The sequence below is a fragment of the Lethenteron reissneri genome, chromosome 61 (assembly GCF_015708825.2).
Source record: "Lethenteron reissneri isolate LAM-NWPU_2019-01 chromosome 61, ASM1570882v1, whole genome shotgun sequence".
Classification (NCBI taxonomy): domain Eukaryota; kingdom Metazoa; phylum Chordata; class Hyperoartia; order Petromyzontiformes; family Petromyzontidae; genus Lethenteron; species Lethenteron reissneri.
The window spans coordinates 1,734,561-1,751,979 of record NC_083839.1 but is presented as its reverse complement, the minus strand read 5'-3'; the positions used below and the strand labels follow the sequence as shown (position 1 = coordinate 1,751,979).

At 51.6% G+C, this 17,419-nt stretch overlaps 1 protein-coding gene across 1 annotated transcript; it reads right to left on the bottom strand.

Moving 5' to 3' along the window:
• Positions 1 to 431: 431 nt before the first annotated feature.
• Positions 432 to 13,831, bottom strand: LZTFL1 (leucine zipper transcription factor like 1). The gene is made up of 10 exons (XM_061576459.1): positions 13,620 to 13,831; positions 9,019 to 9,143; positions 8,173 to 8,367; positions 7,145 to 7,205; positions 5,679 to 5,750; positions 5,204 to 5,269; positions 4,512 to 4,589; positions 3,752 to 3,928; positions 2,389 to 2,492; positions 432 to 1,365 (listed from the first exon to the last, which is right to left on the bottom strand). The coding sequence occupies exons 1-10, from the start codon at positions 13,620 to 13,622 to the stop codon at positions 1,347 to 1,349; spliced, it is 900 nt and encodes a 299-aa protein (XP_061432443.1). The 5' UTR covers positions 13,623 to 13,831; the 3' UTR covers positions 432 to 1,346.
• Between the last annotated feature and the right edge of the window lie 3,588 nt (positions 13,832 to 17,419).

Here is a 17,419-nt window from a genome sequence, read left to right as displayed (position 1 = left end):
GTGGGTCGTCACTCTAGGCAGCGGACACTATGACTGCACGTTTGATTTTCACCGAATTTGGCTCGGCACGAAAAGGCTAAGCGTAGGTTTGATGCGGAATTAAGTTTCTTTTGGGCGAGATCATCGCGTGGTATATAATCTGATTCTTTTTCTTTTGAGTCTTTAACCATAACCCCTCCACCACCCGACACGGGCCACGTGCAGCTGTCTGGATCCTTCCCGTGCCCCCCTCCGTGCAGCCGCCCGCTTAACGCGAGGTAGGCAGATTCGGCGCTGCGCGTGCTGGCAAGTCGGCCACACTTCAACAGATGTCGCGCGTGCGCGCCGGCAGGAAACTCTGAACCCTGCGGTGCCGCCACTCAAACCCCGGCCCCCCCACTCCCCCCCACCCACCCACGCTCCGCGAGCCGAGAAGCCACAAATTTCAGATGTGAATCAGCAGTTTTCTATTTGAAGGAGCAGACCGAACAACTTCTGTGTATTTACGTTGCTCCGGTAACCGAAATAAAAGCGGCCGCCGCTGTTGTTGTTGTTGTTCCTTTGAGCGACGTCGTCTCACTCCGCAGCAGCGGTGGGGAGGCGACTTCCCTACCGGGGGACAAATTAAGACTCTTTGAAATAACTTTGGGCGGTGGGCACATTAATAACACGCGTACGCGCGCGCGTGCACAAAGACAAAGATCCCCCGTGTAACCCTGACAAGACTGTAGGGGCAAGTACCGTTAGCGGGCAACTATGAAGGCCGGGCACAGCACGGCACACGAGGGGGACGGGCGGCCGGTGGCCGCGCCCGACCGCCTTTGTCTCCCTCGTGGCGATGTTTACACACCGGCACCAGGTACTCATTTGAGGCCGAGTCGACATAGGGGAGGCCCAGAACCGGTTCATATCATCGTCACTGTCGGCGGGCCATGAGCGGGAATCGAACTCGGGTCGCCGTGTTCGTAGCGCGGAGCGCTAACCCCTGCTGCTTGTGAGCAGCAGCGGCGGGAGCGGCAGCAGCACACACACACCTCTGCAGCGTGGTGCTGTTATTTCTAAGTTGTGGGTAACATCCCTCCCCCGTGGGCTGTAGGTTGCCCACGCCCGCTCTGAAGCGCCGCGACGCCCGTTTGCCAGCGCCGTGCGGCTTAAGGGGCCTCGCCGCGCTGTGGAGTCGGTGGTGCCGGTGGCGGGGGGGTGGTGAGGAGGAGGAGGGAGGGAGGGTTGGATCGACGTGTGTGGCAAGGGCGTCGTTACTGCGGCCCCTTCAATGTGGGCAGTGAGGCAGTGGGGGGCTGGGGAGTTGCGGGGGGGGGGGGGTCCCACACAGAGCCAGGGCCCCCCCCACCATGATTTTCACCGCGCTAGTCCTCGGGCTCGTACCTGCACGCACACACACAGACAACAGATGTGGCTGTCGCCCACGATTCTGTGAAGAGCAGCGGCCCGATGGGCCACCGCCAAAAGGTATGTTTTCAATCGGTGCACACTCTGCATTCGAAGCTTTACGTTTATTTTGTTTAACATTGGTGGGACCTCAAGAGACCAGGACTAAGTGTAATTTGCATGAGTTTCCTGGAGCATCAGTCTGCCAGTAGTGGACGATGATTGCCATTCATGATTGATGTAATTTCTGCTTCGGACACCAAGGTCTCCAACTTTTACAGCCTCATGTCGGTTCTCTGCTATCGTGTCCCGGTGTGGAACTCTCTAATCCCTTGGCACATCCACAATATCAAATGCACTCTGACTTTCAAGGAACATCTAACGGCCTCTATCTGACTGGTCAGTCTTTCAAGCAGCCCCTGGCTCCGTGCCTCTGAGTTGTTGACTTGGCTGCAGATTTTGGCGCGTTGTGTCATCTTCTTGGTTCTTTCGGTAAAGTCACGTAGAAGGGAAATAATAAAATAATAAAAATAAAATAATTCTCACGACGTTTCGGCCACAACGCGAACAGCCGTCCTCAGGTGAAGAACAGAGTCTGAACACCACCATTTCATTCAGACGCTGTCTTTCCGACAGACCTGTTCTTCACCTGAGGACGGCTGCTTGTGTTGTGGCCGAAACTTCGTGAGAATTATTTTATTTTTTATTATTTTATTATTTCCCTTCTACGTGACTTTACCGAAAGAACCAAGAAGATGAATCCCTGCAGTCACAAAAGCTTTACATCATTATGTCATCGTTATTCATTTTATAATTTGTCAAAATGGACCGCGACGCACAATGGCCAACTCTCGCGAATTTGCATCGCAGATTCTTGAGCATCGACTGAGAAGCGGACGACCGACGACGCGTGGTTGCCATGACACCACCCGCAGCGATAACCGGGGGCGGCCGCTGGATTCTAAAACCGCCAAGCTCTGCGACAAAGCGGCCGTGTGGTTGGTCCGCGCGTCCCCTCACCGCGACAGCCGCTTGCGCAGGTCCTTGATGGAGTCGTTCTTGCGCGCGAGCATGTCCTTGAGGTTGCGGTAGGCCGCCGTGTCCTGGAACTTGCTGTCCAGCTCCTGCAAGCACAACCAACAACAACGTGGGTCGTGACGCGGTAAGTAGGGCGCCAACGGTGGCTGGGAGATGTTAACCACCTCGCCTGGTGTGCAGGGGGTCATGGGGCAGATCCCAACGCTTGACGCCTGTTGTACGTTTGGAGTTTTGCGTGTGTGTCTCTCCCCGTGGTGGCGTGGATTTTTATCTGGGTCCCTTGGTTTTATTTAAAATCAATGTGTGTTTAGAGTATTTGGCTACAGCTAGAAATGTCCACGCGATGACAAGCCACTTCATTGAGCTATCATTTGTGGTAGCCAGGTCACGTCTGAAAAAGAGCTGTACAGCTCAGTGGGCCTTACCTGGTCAAATAAAAAAATTGTTTATTTCATTAATTCTTGCGTCAACGCTTTCGTTCGCCTGCGCCGTTCGGTAGTTCAGACGTTCATCCAGGCAAGCGTCCACCCACCTAGTCAGTAAATCTGCCCATCCAAGTCACACATCCACCAATCGAGTAATTAAGTCGGTCAATCAAAAGCCCATTCAGACATTCATCCATGCATCTAATCGCTCATCCTCCCAGTCATACACCCATTCCTTCCTCCTCTTCCTCCTGCTCCTCTATATTTCCAGCACATCGATCCTCCCCACTTCCTCAACCAGATCCACCTTCTTCCTCTCTGCCACCAGCTTCTTCAACCTTTCATCTCCTCCTCCCCCCTCCCCTTCCTCCTCCCTCCCCCCCCTCCTCCCTCCCCCCCTCCTCCTCCTCCCTCCCTCCTCCCTCCCCCCCCCCCTCCTCCTCCTCCCTCCCTCCTCCCTCCTCCCCCCCCCCCTCCTCCTCCTCCCTCCCCCCCCTCCTCCTCCCTCCCTCCCTCCTCCCTCCCCCCCCTCCTCCTCCTCCTCCCTCCCCCTCCTCCTCCCTCCCCCCCTCCTCCTCCTCCTCCCTCCCCCTCCTCCTCCCCCCTCCCCCTCCTCCTCCCTCCCCCCCTCCTCCTCCTCCCTCCCTCCCTCCTCCCTCCCCCCCCTCCTCCTCCTCCCTCCCTCCCTCCTCTCTCCCCCCTCCCCCCCCTCCTCCTCCTCCCTCCCCCCTCCTCCTCCCTCCCTCCCTCCTCCCTCCCCCCCCCTCCTCCTCCTCCTCCCTCCCCCCTCCCCCCCCCCATCTCCTCCTCCCTCCCTCCCTCCTCCCTCCTCCCTCCCCCCCCTCCTCCTCCTCCTCCCTCCCCCCCCTCCTCCTCCTCCCTCCCCCCCTCCTCCCCCCTCCCCCCTCCCCCCTCCTCACCTTCTCGGCCACCTCGAGCTGCTGCTTGATGCGCAGCAGCTCGTGCTGGCTGGCGGCGAGGCCCTCCTGCAGGACCGCAGCTCCGGTCGCGCCGGCACTCTGCTGGCGCTGCAGGTCCGCACGCAGCGCCGACACCTGCTGCTCCAGCGCGCTCAGGTCCGTCGACGGGGGTGACCGCTGCTCTCGCGAGCACGCGCACGCACGCACGCAAACATTCCCCCTCTCCAATTAGCCTGCAACAGGCTAATTGCAGGCTAAGCTAGCACCTAATGAAGCTGCCACGGCATACGAAACTGGGTGGGTGTTCTCGCACTGAGCCCGGCCGCCTTTGTCTCCCCAATCCTACTGTTTACACAGCGCACCAGATACTAATTTAAGGCCGAGTCGACCAAGGGGAGGCCCTGGACCGGTTCAGATAATCGCCACCGTTGGACGTGGGTGGGAATCGAATTCGGGTCGCCAAGTTAACCGCTACGCCACCGCCCCCCACGCTGACATACGAGCGCGCGTCAACATTGCAAGGATGTCAAATGCACGCGCAAACGTCAAGCAGAATGCAAGTGGAGAGCCGATGACACTGCAGCGTGCAGCAAGAGAACACACTGCCGGACATAAAACGTATCCTGCAAGCGTGTCACATAGTTGCGTCTGCCTCGCGCGCGTGCGTGTGCCTGTAGCCAGTTGTGTATTCGAAGCAACACCGGTGACCCATGGACAACGGTTGGCCACAATAGCTCGGCCCCATCAGTGCGGAGGTCACCTGATCTGCAGGTGGGTGCAGTGACGCCTCCTTGAGGCTTCTCTCCAGACGGGACCTCTCCTCGAGTGCGCTGGTCGCCTGGCGCAAAGGGGAAGCGGTCAAACACACAAGCGGCGGGCGAGGTGGCTCGGGCAGATAATCCAGTCCTACCGTTTGCATGGTGGTCGCGTGGATTTTTCTCTGGTGTTTCCCTCCGCAATTTATAATTTATAATTGATGTGTGTTTCGAGTTATTTGGCTGATATTAATTTCCACGCGATGATGATAAGCCCACTTCGTTGAGCTGTCATTTGTGATGGCCAGGACACTTCGGAAAAAGCGCTACATAGCTCAGTGGGCCTTACCTGGTAAAATAAAAAGTTTAGTTTTATTTGTGTGACGCGGTGACGCGGTGACGGCGTATTCTCACCACACACCGACTGGCCGCACAGTAATTTGTCCATCTTGCAAAATGTATTTTGCGTGCGAGCAAATTATTATTCCTCTCGATTGAACCACAAAACTCCGGAACAAACGGCGAACGCGCCACCGCTCAGCTACATCACTGCCCCCCAAACGCCGACCCCACGCTCCCCACTGCCCCCCACAAACAAAATGTGGGGGGTAGCTGGCTGCACGATGCGCCAACCCCACGCGCCCCACCGCCTCCACCGCCCCCCCCCCCCCCCCCAGAGCCTCAAGGGCCCTCTCACCTGCGTCTCCACCATCTTGATGCGCACTTTCAGCTTTTCATTCTCCTCTCTTAGCCGCTGAATCTCCTGCATCAACGCACACAGACACACCCCAGGCCTCCCTTTGTTGGTTGGTTGAAAGACGGAGGGGGGTGCGGCCACGGTGGATGGTGCCAACGATTCCAGGATTTCCCTGATTGCAAACGTCGTGGCGTTGCAGTACCCCCAACCGCCACCAAACCTGGGAAGCAGCAGCAGCAGCCACGTGATGGGCCCACGTGACCCGGTCGCGACAGGAGGTGGGGCGCCGCATGCCGCGTGCGCGAGCGACGACTGCGGCTGGATACGAGGAGCGCCACGGGGGGGATCGTCATTTTTGAAAAGTCGTCGGTGAGGTCCGTCGCATCGATGGCTCGAGCCAGGGTAGGTTGCCCACATCTGGGCTTTAGATGCCGAGGGCTACCGGGGAAAGGGCAGCAGCAGCAGCAGCACGCACCTTGTTGAGCAGCTCGGTGGCGCCGACGTCGCTCAGGGGGGTCAGCTTCGCCTTGCTGACCTCCGTGCTGGGCTGCAACGAACGCAGCACAGCAGCCCGTCGCGTTTTGACAACCAGCAGGCGCGCCGCGAGCGTGCAACAGTTTCATTTGTAGCTGGACGCACAAGGCTACGAAACGTGCGAGAGACGCACCGGGAAGGGTCACAAATGATACTGGTGTTTGGTAATCTCTGCTGTATACAATGATCTTGTAATTGAGTGCATTCATTCCATTATTTCAATAAAGCAATGTCCTTTATTTGACCACAGAAACATGTAAGTGACACCCTCTATATATCTCTTTAAATGTGCGTCCACACCTGAGCAATCAGTTACGCAACACCCAAATGTCTCGCCTCGAAATCACACAACGTGATCCACCGCTTTGTCCCACACACCCGGGCGAGTCGTCGCGCAGTAGGGAAACTGCATCGCGCAACCAACAATCGTAACAACCAATCGTAGTTCACACAAATGTGGCGCGCGATGAGTGAAATGTGTCAAAAGTCGAGTAAGAAACCCTGTTGCGCAGTTGCAGAGACGTCCAAGTACAGTGGTACCTCGGAGATCGAACTTAAATCGTTCCAAAACCGTGTTCGAACACCGATTTGTTCGAACACCGAATCAATTTTCCCCATAAGAATGAATGGAAATAGCATAGATTGGTTCCCCACCCAAGGATGCTCCTATTATGGGCCATTTTTACACAAGTTTACAATATTAAATTTCAGTACAGTACATAAAAGCATACAAAAAACAAGAAACACAGCTGTAATTAATAGAATAAATGAACATTGAACTTCACTTTACCTCTAGTAAGGAGAGTGGTTGGCTTGAGTGGAAGGTGGTGAGGAGGGGTGGTGGAGGTGTCGGTGTTGCTTGGAAGGGTAGTCCCCCTCCATAAAAACTTTGGGTAACTGCCCTTCTGGGGTTCTTTCTTTTCTTTGCCTTTTTTCTAGCACTAACTGTGAGTCACTGCTACTAACCTTTGTAGGAGCCACTGTGTATGGATAAACACAAAAAAACCACTAAAATAAATGAAATTAACGAAAAAGTTAACGGAACGATGTTTTGCGGGTCTGCACTGGGCGAGAGCTACGTGTAAACTGGGTCATTCGCCTTTGTCTCGGTCGCCCTGGTTACGGGTCTCGGCCCAAACAGATTCTTTCCAGTTGTTCGACCTCCGAATTTTTGCTCGATGTCCGGGGCAAAAAATGGTCGAAAATTTTTTTCGATCACCAAATTGTTCGAGTTCTGGGGCGTTCGATCTCCGAGGTTCTACTGTACTTGTAATGCAGTTGCATGCAACCGAGCTGCACAACTTAATTGCTCAGAGGTGGGCCTGGCTTTACAGACAGTGCAAGTTAAGCCGGAGCAGTTAGTAATGTATTATAAAAGGACTTCAAGAGCCTCCAGAATTCTCGTACCTTTTTTCCGGCTGCAATGAACTCAGATTTCTCCAGCTCGGCTATCTGCTCCAGGAGCTCTCTGTTAAGCAGAAGAGAAAAAAAAACCAATGTATACAGAGCAAACACAGGCAATGTCAGAACATCACAAGGAAGAGGGCAGCGCTTCAGATGGTGGGGGAGACGGTCCACAATTCGCAGTCAACACTTCGACAATTAGGGATGTTAAGATTTGCCTTGCTAGCAATTAAATTAATGTTCCCTATTCAATTCAACTCGAGTTTTTCTTTAAACACCGTCGTGAATGAGGCAGTCACTTGTGGCTGGAGGTCACATGAGCCCTTTACATACAACGTATAGGCATCAAAAAATGATACCTACTCGTGAGCTTGAGTGTTGATCTTTATCGATTATTCGAAATAGTGGAAGGGAAGAGGGGGGCACGGTATAATTTCTTGCACCAGGGCACATACCACCCATGCTATCCGTACCCGGCCGGGTACGGGTAGCCGGATATCGGGTAGGGTACGGGTATCGGGTACCCGGTTGCGACCTCTGCCGCGCGTTGTTCGGCACCGTCATCCCGACGTTTTGCTCCATCTGCTGAAAGCTTCTTAGGGAAGTGAACTCGGTTACAAGCAGAAGCTGCCAGCGTACGGGAGCGAAGCGTCGAAGAACGTCATGCCGATCAACGCGCGGCAACGACCCGAAAGAACACGTGGCAGAGTTAGGCCATTCAATTCAGACTCGGTTCTCAGCGGTGAGGCCCCATTGAGCTACGCGGCTATTTTACAAGAACGACCACGCCCCGAGACCCGTCGGCAGTGGCGGCAGTTACAGGACATCGCAGCCGGTCGGCAGTGAGACCCCAGGGGCGAGTGGGCGAGTGGGCAAGTGGGCGAGGGTGGGTGGGTGATCAGGGAGTAGCAGTTAAAAGACATTGCAGTCGGGCGGTAGTGAGACAGCAGGGGCGAGTAGGCAAGTGAGCGAGGTTAGGGCAAGTGGGCGAGTGGGCGAGGGTGGACATGTGATAGGGGGCGGGCAGAGACCGGTTCTCCAGCTCGGAGACATCGGCCTGCAGCTTGAGGTGCCAGTGCTCGGCCTGGCTGAAGAGCTGGCGCAGCAGCAGCACGTTGGTGTGCGCGGTGTGGATGAGCTCCGACTCAAGCTCCCCGCGCACCACCACGCGCAGCCCCTCCAGCATGTCCGCCACCTCCTCCGCCGTGAACGTGTCGTCCACCAGCCTGCGTGTGTGCGCGCACGCAGAAGACGAAGATTCCCCACCCGCTCCCCCCGGCCGTAGCCGCGCGGACTGTTGGGGCGAGCGCTGTTAGCGAGCACCTAGTTAAGGCTGGCACGGCAACACGAGGGTGGTGGTGTGGCCACATTTTTGCTGATGTTTACACACCATACTAGGTACTCGTTTAAGGCCGAGTCGACCTAGGAGAGGCCCGCGACCGATTCGGCTATCACTCGGCACTGATGTTAGGCGTGGCCAGGCATCAAACCCAGGGGGCTGGGTGCATAGTAGCGCAGTGCACGAACTACTACGCTACCACTCCCCACACGCAAAAAACAAACCCATTACAGACATCATCATTGCCAGCATCACCGTCATCACTGCCCTCTGCATCGACGTTGACTATCGTCACCGCCACCTCATTCATCTTGACCTCCACCACCGTCTCCTTTAACTGTCTCTGCTCTCACTGTCATCGGTGGCTGGAAGAGAGGGAAGCTGATTTAACATGTAGTAGGGAGGGTAGCTAAGTGAAGGTGGCTGATGCAGGGTGGCTAAGTGAGCATAACTGAGTTGACGGTGGCTGCGCATGGGAAGTTGAGCGAGGGACAGCAGAGCGAGGATAGCCGAGGAGGTGGTGCAGGGTGCAGCCTACCGGCTCTCCTTAAGGTCCTGCACGCACGAGTCGACCGTCTTCAGACGCAGCAGGCGCTTGGAGCGGGCGAAGCGCATGTACTGGATCACCTCGTTCTGGTGGTGCTCGTTCAGGCCCAGCTCAGCCTGCATCCGGCGCGCGGGGCACACGCACCGACACGCACCGGCACGCACCCCACAGAAAAATCAACACGAAGACAAGGATGGCCTTTAACAGACTGTTGGGGCAAGTGCTGTTAGCGAGCACCGCATGAAGGCCGGCACGGCACGCGAGGGGGGTGGGTGGCCAGCACCACGTCTGGTTGCATTTATCTACCCCCAGTGCTGACGTTACGTTTCAAGGCTGAGTCGACCTCACTGGGGGTGCCACCACAGCCCCGCAGGGCTCTGTTTTGCCAAGGAAACTGTGGCGGCTTCATCATGAACCGCTTCTCAACGGCGACCGCTCGCCGCCTGCCGCTGCTGCTGCTCGCTAACGCTTCATCCACACGCGGGACGTGAAAGATGACCCCACGGGGCAGGGACTGCGGCCACCCGAACCACGCAATGGACCACCAACATCGCCAACAACGAAGTTCTACGCCCGCTCTCTGGCGAGCCGGGCAGCATTTAGTTATGCTACTCCAGAAGATATCGTCACATGGCTCACAAACTTAAACCTGCTCGCCATACACTAAAAGAATGACAATGGTGATGACATTTTTTACTGTGTACCATTGCCAACGGAGTCAAAGTACAGGGTGGTTCCCGATGTCTTGTGAGCCCCATTTAATTCTCTAAAACGTAATAATTTTTCAAGTAAGGTTGATTTAAAACAGTAATTAATATGCAAAAGGGACAAAAATGTTCAGGGTAAATTCATTGAACATGTTTTCTTCTTCTGCAGAATGGTGGGACGAAAAGTACTGCCCTCTAGCGTAGCAAAGTGGTAAATTCTCTTAAAAGTACTGTGGTATGATAATTGGTTTTTTACCCTTTTATCTGGCAACAAAACTGACACCTTTTTTACGAGGAGTCATGTTTGCATAGACCACAATACCTGCAGTCATAATGCAAACAAAAAACATAACTCTGATAATGTATGCACTGTCCTTGAAGTTTTGTTTGCAGTATGAACGCAGGTATTGTGGTCTATGCAAACATGACTCCTCGTAAAAAAGGTGTCAGTTTTGTTGCCAGATAAAAGGGTAAAAAAACAATTATCATATTTTTTACTGGCAAATGAGGTGCACTAGTGGTAGTTAGGTGCACTAGTGGTAGTTAGGTGCACTAGTGGTAGTTAGGTGTACTAGTGGTAGTTAGGTGTACTAGTGGTAGTTAGGTGTACTACTGCTGTGGTAGTTCTGGACTACTAAAACACGTGCAGTGTATCTGCTTCTGCTGACCATTCTCAACAAGCACGGTGGAGCGGTGGTGGCGGAGGTGGGGGCCGGGGGGGGGATGGGGGCCGGGGGGGTGGAGGAGAATGGGGGGGGATTTGGGGGGGAAGGGGGATGTGGGGATGTGGGGGGGGGGGATATGGGGGAATATGGGGGGATACGGGGGGGGGTGATGTGTAGGGGATGGGAGGGGGGTTAAGTGGGGGGGATGGGAGGGGGGTGATGTGGGGTGGGGGGTGATGTGGGGGGGGGGGGTGATGGGGGCCGGGGGGGGATGGGGGCCGGGGGGGGGGATGGGGGCCGCGGGGGGTGGAGGAGAATGGGGGGGGTTTGGGGGGGGAAAGGGGGATGTGGGGGGTGGGGGATATGGGGGGGGATATGGGGGGGAATGGGGGGTGATGTGGAGGGGATGGGGGAGTGATGTGGGGGGGAGGGGAGTGATGTGGGGGAGATGGGGGCCGGGGGGTGGGGGGGGATGGGGCCGGGGGGGATGGGGGAGCACCATTCTGTGAAATGTCCGAATGGGGATTCTGTGTCTCATGGCGTGACATCGTTCGCACAATCTGGACAAAATTGGAAAAGTGGGATAAGTTCAACAGAAGTGCGTTTCACTCGCTCGCACGCTGGGTCCTATTTTATTAAAGGGAACCAACCGAGCGTTCATCATCAACGTTCAGACGAGGGAAGTCAGGGGACGGTACCGGACTCTGTTGTTAAGACATTGAAGTCTGGATTTATTATTGAAACCTGTTTCTGCATCCACGAACAAATGTATATTTTTAAACTACTTATTTGGTGACGCTGCACTGGCAGTGATGCAAGAGCACAAATAACAAACCCTCACCCCACCCAACACATTCGTCAATAACTCTGTGGCGTGAAAAAATAAACGTTTTTTACAGCTGACGTTTCGGACAATTACCCTACTTCACAACACCCCTTACAAAAGCACTTTGTTGCACTCAAAGTTCACGCCATAGGGGCCGTCCATAAATGACGTCACGCACCTAGGGGGGGTGGGGGGTCAGACATTTGTGACGATGTGTGACGGGGGGGGGGGTGAGAAATGTGACGTCACATAAAAATGCGCAACTTTAAATGAATATAGACAACACGTTCTACTTCATTAAATAGACTTTGTAATAAATGTTATCTCCTACAACATCAGAGTGCAGCGCCACACTAAATACGCACTACAATGACAATAGTTTAAAGCGATTTGAAGCATGTTTTATTTTCAAAATGTAAATATGGTTTTGGGGGGGCAGAGCTTTGTGACGTCATATTTGAGGGGGGGGGTCTGACTTTTGTGACGCCGTGTGACGAAGGGGGGGGGATGCAAAAATCGTCCCAAATCGCGTGACGTCATTTATGGACGGCCCCATACAACGCATCTAACATGATAACAAGCTATTACATTATCATCAAAGTTTAACATTCAGACGCAATAATAATAATGGCTATATAAATTATACATATACACAGTATTGGTATATATAGAGTCTATGAGTTTCGCCCCCGTCAGAGGAATTTGAAACAGTGGCTCCAGATATGTAAACAGCGGACAGTGATGTATTGTTCTTCTTCTTGGTTCTTTCGGTAAAGTCACGTAGAAGGGAAGTAATAAAATGATAAAAATAAAACATAATAAAATAATTCTCACACGAGCTTGGAGCATATATATGCTCCAAGCTCGTGTGCTGTTTCATTCAGACTCTGTCGCCTCGACAGACCTGGTTTTCACCTGAGGACGGCTGCTTGCGTTGTGGCCGAAACGTCGTGACAATTATTTTATTGTGTTTTATTTTTATCATTTTATTACTTCCCTTCTACGTGACTTTACCGAAAGAACCAAGAAGATGAATCCCTGCAGTCACGAAAGCTTTAAAGTGATGTATTGAGCAATACATCACTTTCACTTCAATGTATCATTAAGATCCAAGGGGCCTTCCATAAATGACGTCACGCGATTTTGGACGATTTTTGACCCCCCCCCCCCCTTCGTCACACGGCGTCACAAAAAGTCAGACTCCCCCCCCCTCAAATATGACGTCACAAAGCTCTGCCCCCCCCAAAAAAATTATATAAAACATGCTTCAAATCGCTTTAAACTATTGTCATTGTAGTGCGTATTTAGTGTGGCGCTGCACTCTGATGTTGTAGGAGAAAACATTCATTAAAAAGTCAATTTAATTAAGTAGAACGTGTTGTCTATATTTATTTAAAGTTGCGCATTTTGATGTGACGTCACACATCGTCACAAATGTCTGACCCCCCCCTAGGTGCGTGACGTAATTTATGAACGGCCCCCTAATCGTTAATACAAACGTACAATTGTAATCATTGTCATGGAAGCGCGCCCACGTGGGTGTACACACCCACACACACAGATCACCCAGCAGTAGATACACCACGGCTCGTGACGACTTAACACAACAACAACAGTTTCGGCATGGCAAACACACACACACAGATCATCCAGCAGTAGATACACCACGGCTCGTGACGACTTAACACAACAACAACAACAACAGTTTCGGCATGGCAAACACACACACACACAGATCATCCAGCAGTAGATACACCACGGCTCGTGACGACTTAACACAACAACAACAACAACAGTTTCGGCATGGCAAACACACACACACACCGACGCGAATTGCCTCGTCGTCCGCCGTGTAACTCGCCCCCAAGAAGAAGAAGACGAACGCCCGGTGACTTTGTGGGGCACACACAGAGACACACACAGAGACACACAGAGACACACAGAAACACACAGAGACACACAGAAACACACAGAGACACACACAGAGACACACACAGAGACACACACAGACACACACAGAGACACAGAGAGACACACAGAGACACACAGAGACACACAGAAACACACACAGAGACACACACAGAGACACAGAGAGACACACAGAGACACACAGAGACACACAGAGACACACACAGAGACACAGAGAGACACACAGAGACACACAGAAACACACACACAGACACACAGAGAGACACAGAGAGACACACAGAGACACACACAGAGAGACACACACAGAGACACACACAGAGACACACAGAGACACACACAGAGAGACACACACAGAGACACACACAGAGAGACACACACAGAGACACACACAGAGAAGAGGGCCTCGAAAAAAAGGCCTCGACTAGAAATTGTCGATTTGGAAAGAAAAAAAACAACCGCGCTCACCATTTCCACGCGTCGCGCTCGGCCACGACAGAGGACGCGGGTGTCGTCTAACGCGCCCTGAGACTGTCTTGTTGTTTATAAGAAAGCAAGTAAGATCGTTTGCATTCGAACGGTGAAACTTTAGCGATGTTGGTGGTGGTGGTGATCGGGAGGTCCGTGGCTGCAACGGTGCGGCGTAGGTCGGTTACCATGGCAGCGACGCGAGCCCCTCTGCGATTGGACGCCTCGCGTCACGTGGTGCGAGACCAGTAAAGGTGGGGGCCCACGTGGGGGCCCACGTGCGTAAAATATTGGACGGCACGTGAAGGGTCACTTGCCTGAAACGTCGCCAATTATTGATATATTTTTTACTTATTTTAAGGCCACATTGTGTTTGTTGCTGTTGTTGACAAATGCGTTGAGTTTTTGTTGTTAATTGTGCTTGTGCGCTACTGCCAACGCAGCAGCAGCAGCATCAAATTATTCATGAAATACCGAAATGCTGATTGTATCTAACAAAGCTTCCACTTGTAACAGCTGGTGGCCCCAGCAGCATTCGTTTCCTCCTAAAAAAAGTATTGAGACAGAGTGAGGCTTTTCCGGGTAAACGATCGGAACGATGACAATTCAAATCAGTCCATTTCCGTTCTTGATAACTTGATTCCAGCTTCTCTGTCGATGGGAAACATGCGTCCGATCAACGTCACAATAGGAATAATACTAATTCCATTTATATTGTGGCTTTTCACCAAGGATTTCAAAGCGCTGTACAGGACACAGCAGCAGCAGACAGCATAACAAAATATTATATAATCAATTTAATAAATGAACTAAACGTTTCAAATCCGAAGCATCCATAAATAGGTTTTAAGACGCATTTATAAAATGTGCACAGAATCAGAGAAATCGATGATATCTCGTGGAAGAGCGTTCCATAGCCTGAGGACTTCACGGGGAAAAAAATACTCGGTCACACACAGACCGAAGCCTTGACCTTGGAATCAGGCCTCGGCAAGGTAAGGTAATTTACCCTTTTTACCGGGTAGAAGGGTAAAGGTGTCGACATGCCAAGGGGTAAGGTAAAAGGGTAGGGTAAAGGTAGCTCGCAAGAATTACCCGGTAGGGTAAAGGTAGCACGCAGTGTTACCCGGTAAATACGGTACCTTGTTTACCGCTAAAAGCTCCGTGGCGCAATCCGTGGCTTCCATTTAATAAGTAATATTTAAAGAAACTTTAAAAAACACACGCTTTTATGAAATGTCCTAGTAATGGCAGAACTCCACGACTCCAGGAAATGGCCCCGAAGCTTGCCACAACGTAAGGGGCCGTGGCCAATTACAGCCAACGTCAGTTGAGCGTGAACAATTAGACCCAAGCCGAAACATAACATATTAAAAATAATGTAAAAAAATATTTTTATTTTGTATTATAGAATATAGTGTTGTCATCAGTATGACATAAGTATACCAAGTTTGAAGTCGATACCACATTGGGAAGTGGGTTTAAATTGAGTTACAAGATTTGAGGATACAACACCAGAGTGAGTTAAAAGAAAGCGTGTTAAATTGGAATAATCGAGAATATTCTATATGAATAAAGCGCTCTACCTATAGCGTTTACCGTTATAAACCTTTTTCATGTGTAGTACCCCAGTAACTACCCTGTAATCGGGTAGTTTGTATGTGGTCAGGGTAAAAGGTAGGGTAAAATGTAGGCTCGTTGCTTTTACCTTTTAACTGTTACCTTACCTTGCCGAGGCTACTTGGAATGCAGAGAAGATCCCCATTCCCAGATCTTAGGGACTTTGACGGGACACGTGGGTGCAGCATGTCAATGATGTAGGCTGGGGCAAGATGGTTCACCGCTTTGCATGGTTAACAACGGGATTTTAAACTGTCTCATGTGAGGCTGGCAGCCAGTGCAGGGAGGCCACCACGGCTGTAATATGATGTGAATGTGTTCTGGTTAATAACACCCGAGGAGCCACATTCTGAACATGCTGCTTCTCCCACCCAGATTAAAGTACGCTGCCACGCTTAGCAGTGTTCATTGGAGCGCTCTCTCTCAGACAGATCTGTCTTCACCTGAGGACGGCTGCTTGTGTTGTGGCCGACACGTCGTGAGAATTTTATTTTATTATGTTTTATTTGTATTATTTGTATTATTTCCCTTCTACGTAACTTTGCCGAAAGAACCAAGAAGATGCTGAAAATGATTTGCGTATTTCGAGAAACCCTCCGTTTAGTTCGTAAAGAAAGTGTCCCGTTTCATTTCCGAGTTTCCAAACGCACATTTATTTATTTTTCCAACATGTGAAGTCACAGCCATGGAATGTTAAAAATACAAAACAAATAAAACATCACCCCCGCTTAGGTTTAAAAAAAACCGCACCGAACCTGGTACCGTGATTACCAGCAGTGGACATGTGAACGAAAGGCATTGAAAAAATATGTCCTTGGTTCATTTTAACGCGTCGTCTTTCGTAAACAATGTTACGATTCAGAATTTATTTGATTTATTTTCGGATAAAAATGCCAACGTTGTGTTCGTGCACCCTCCTCCACCCAATGTGGCGAAATAAAGTTGCACCGTCAACAAATGTGCCAAAAAATATGACTTGTTTCAGCGCACCGATGTTATCGTCAGGGAGAGATGCGCACACATTTAACGATAACGTACGACCTTTCACTGATAGCTGCATCATCGTTCAAGGCCCAAAACTGGAGGCCGATGATGCTGCTCGTAATTACGAGCGAAGCTTATTGTTAAATGTGTGGATCTCTCTCCAACATCGGTGTGCTGAAGCAGGGATGCATTGAAATTTCGATTTAAAGCTTTCGTGGCTGCAGGGATTCATTTTCTTGGTTCTTTCGGTAAAGTCACGTAGAAGGGAATAAAATAATAAAAATAAAATATGGTTAATTTGTATTATTTTATAAATAATACATGTTTTCTTTTTATTTTATGTTTTATTTCTATTATTTTATTACTTCCCTTCTACGTGACTTTACCGAAAGAACCAAGAACAGGGATGCATTGGCCGTGTGTTCACGTGGCAACTGTATTTGTTTGGCTGTGTCGGCTGGATGAGGTTGTACAACACATCTTCACACAATATGGCCCGAGAATTAGTTATGACTCAATGTCGTCATGGTCCATTTACAGAGTTGGGTCAGGGGCAGGGTTAGTGGCAGTTTTGTTGATATGGCCCAACGGTAGCGCACGACGCCGCTTGTTCAAACGGGTTTGTGGTTCGAATTCAAAAAGCCACCCTAGTTAATACTGCCATGTGTATTAACCTTGAAATACTGTGCACCGTCTGCTCCACGGTGACCGTTGAAGAGGCCCGTGGCGTCGTTCGAAAAGCACAGGCCACTTTGCGCTGGCGTCACGGCCCAACGTTTTTGAAAATGCACCCACAAAATATTCAATCGGGATTAATTGCACAGAGCACAACGTTGCCCCCTACTGTGAAACCATTGCGGACTATGTTCGCGAAGCGTGGCCCTCGCGATAGCCTTCCGCTCGTGAGAATGGCACGACGACCAACTGCGCCACTGTTTTGAGTCAACGATTTCGTTGTGGTCAGAGCTGGAGCTAGTGTAGCCGAAAGTGAACTCATCTGGCTCGGAAGGACGTGTACACGAGTAAGAAATATAACGCACGCTTTGGCGCCAGGGGCAGAGACCGAGAGAGAGGCAAGGGCCTAGACAGAGGTGGAACCAAGTGGTGAACCGGGGATGTGAAGGGCTGTGGAGTGGACGTGGAGACGATTGCCCAGGAAAGGAGGTCGAGGAGGAAGGCAGACCCCCCCCCCCCCC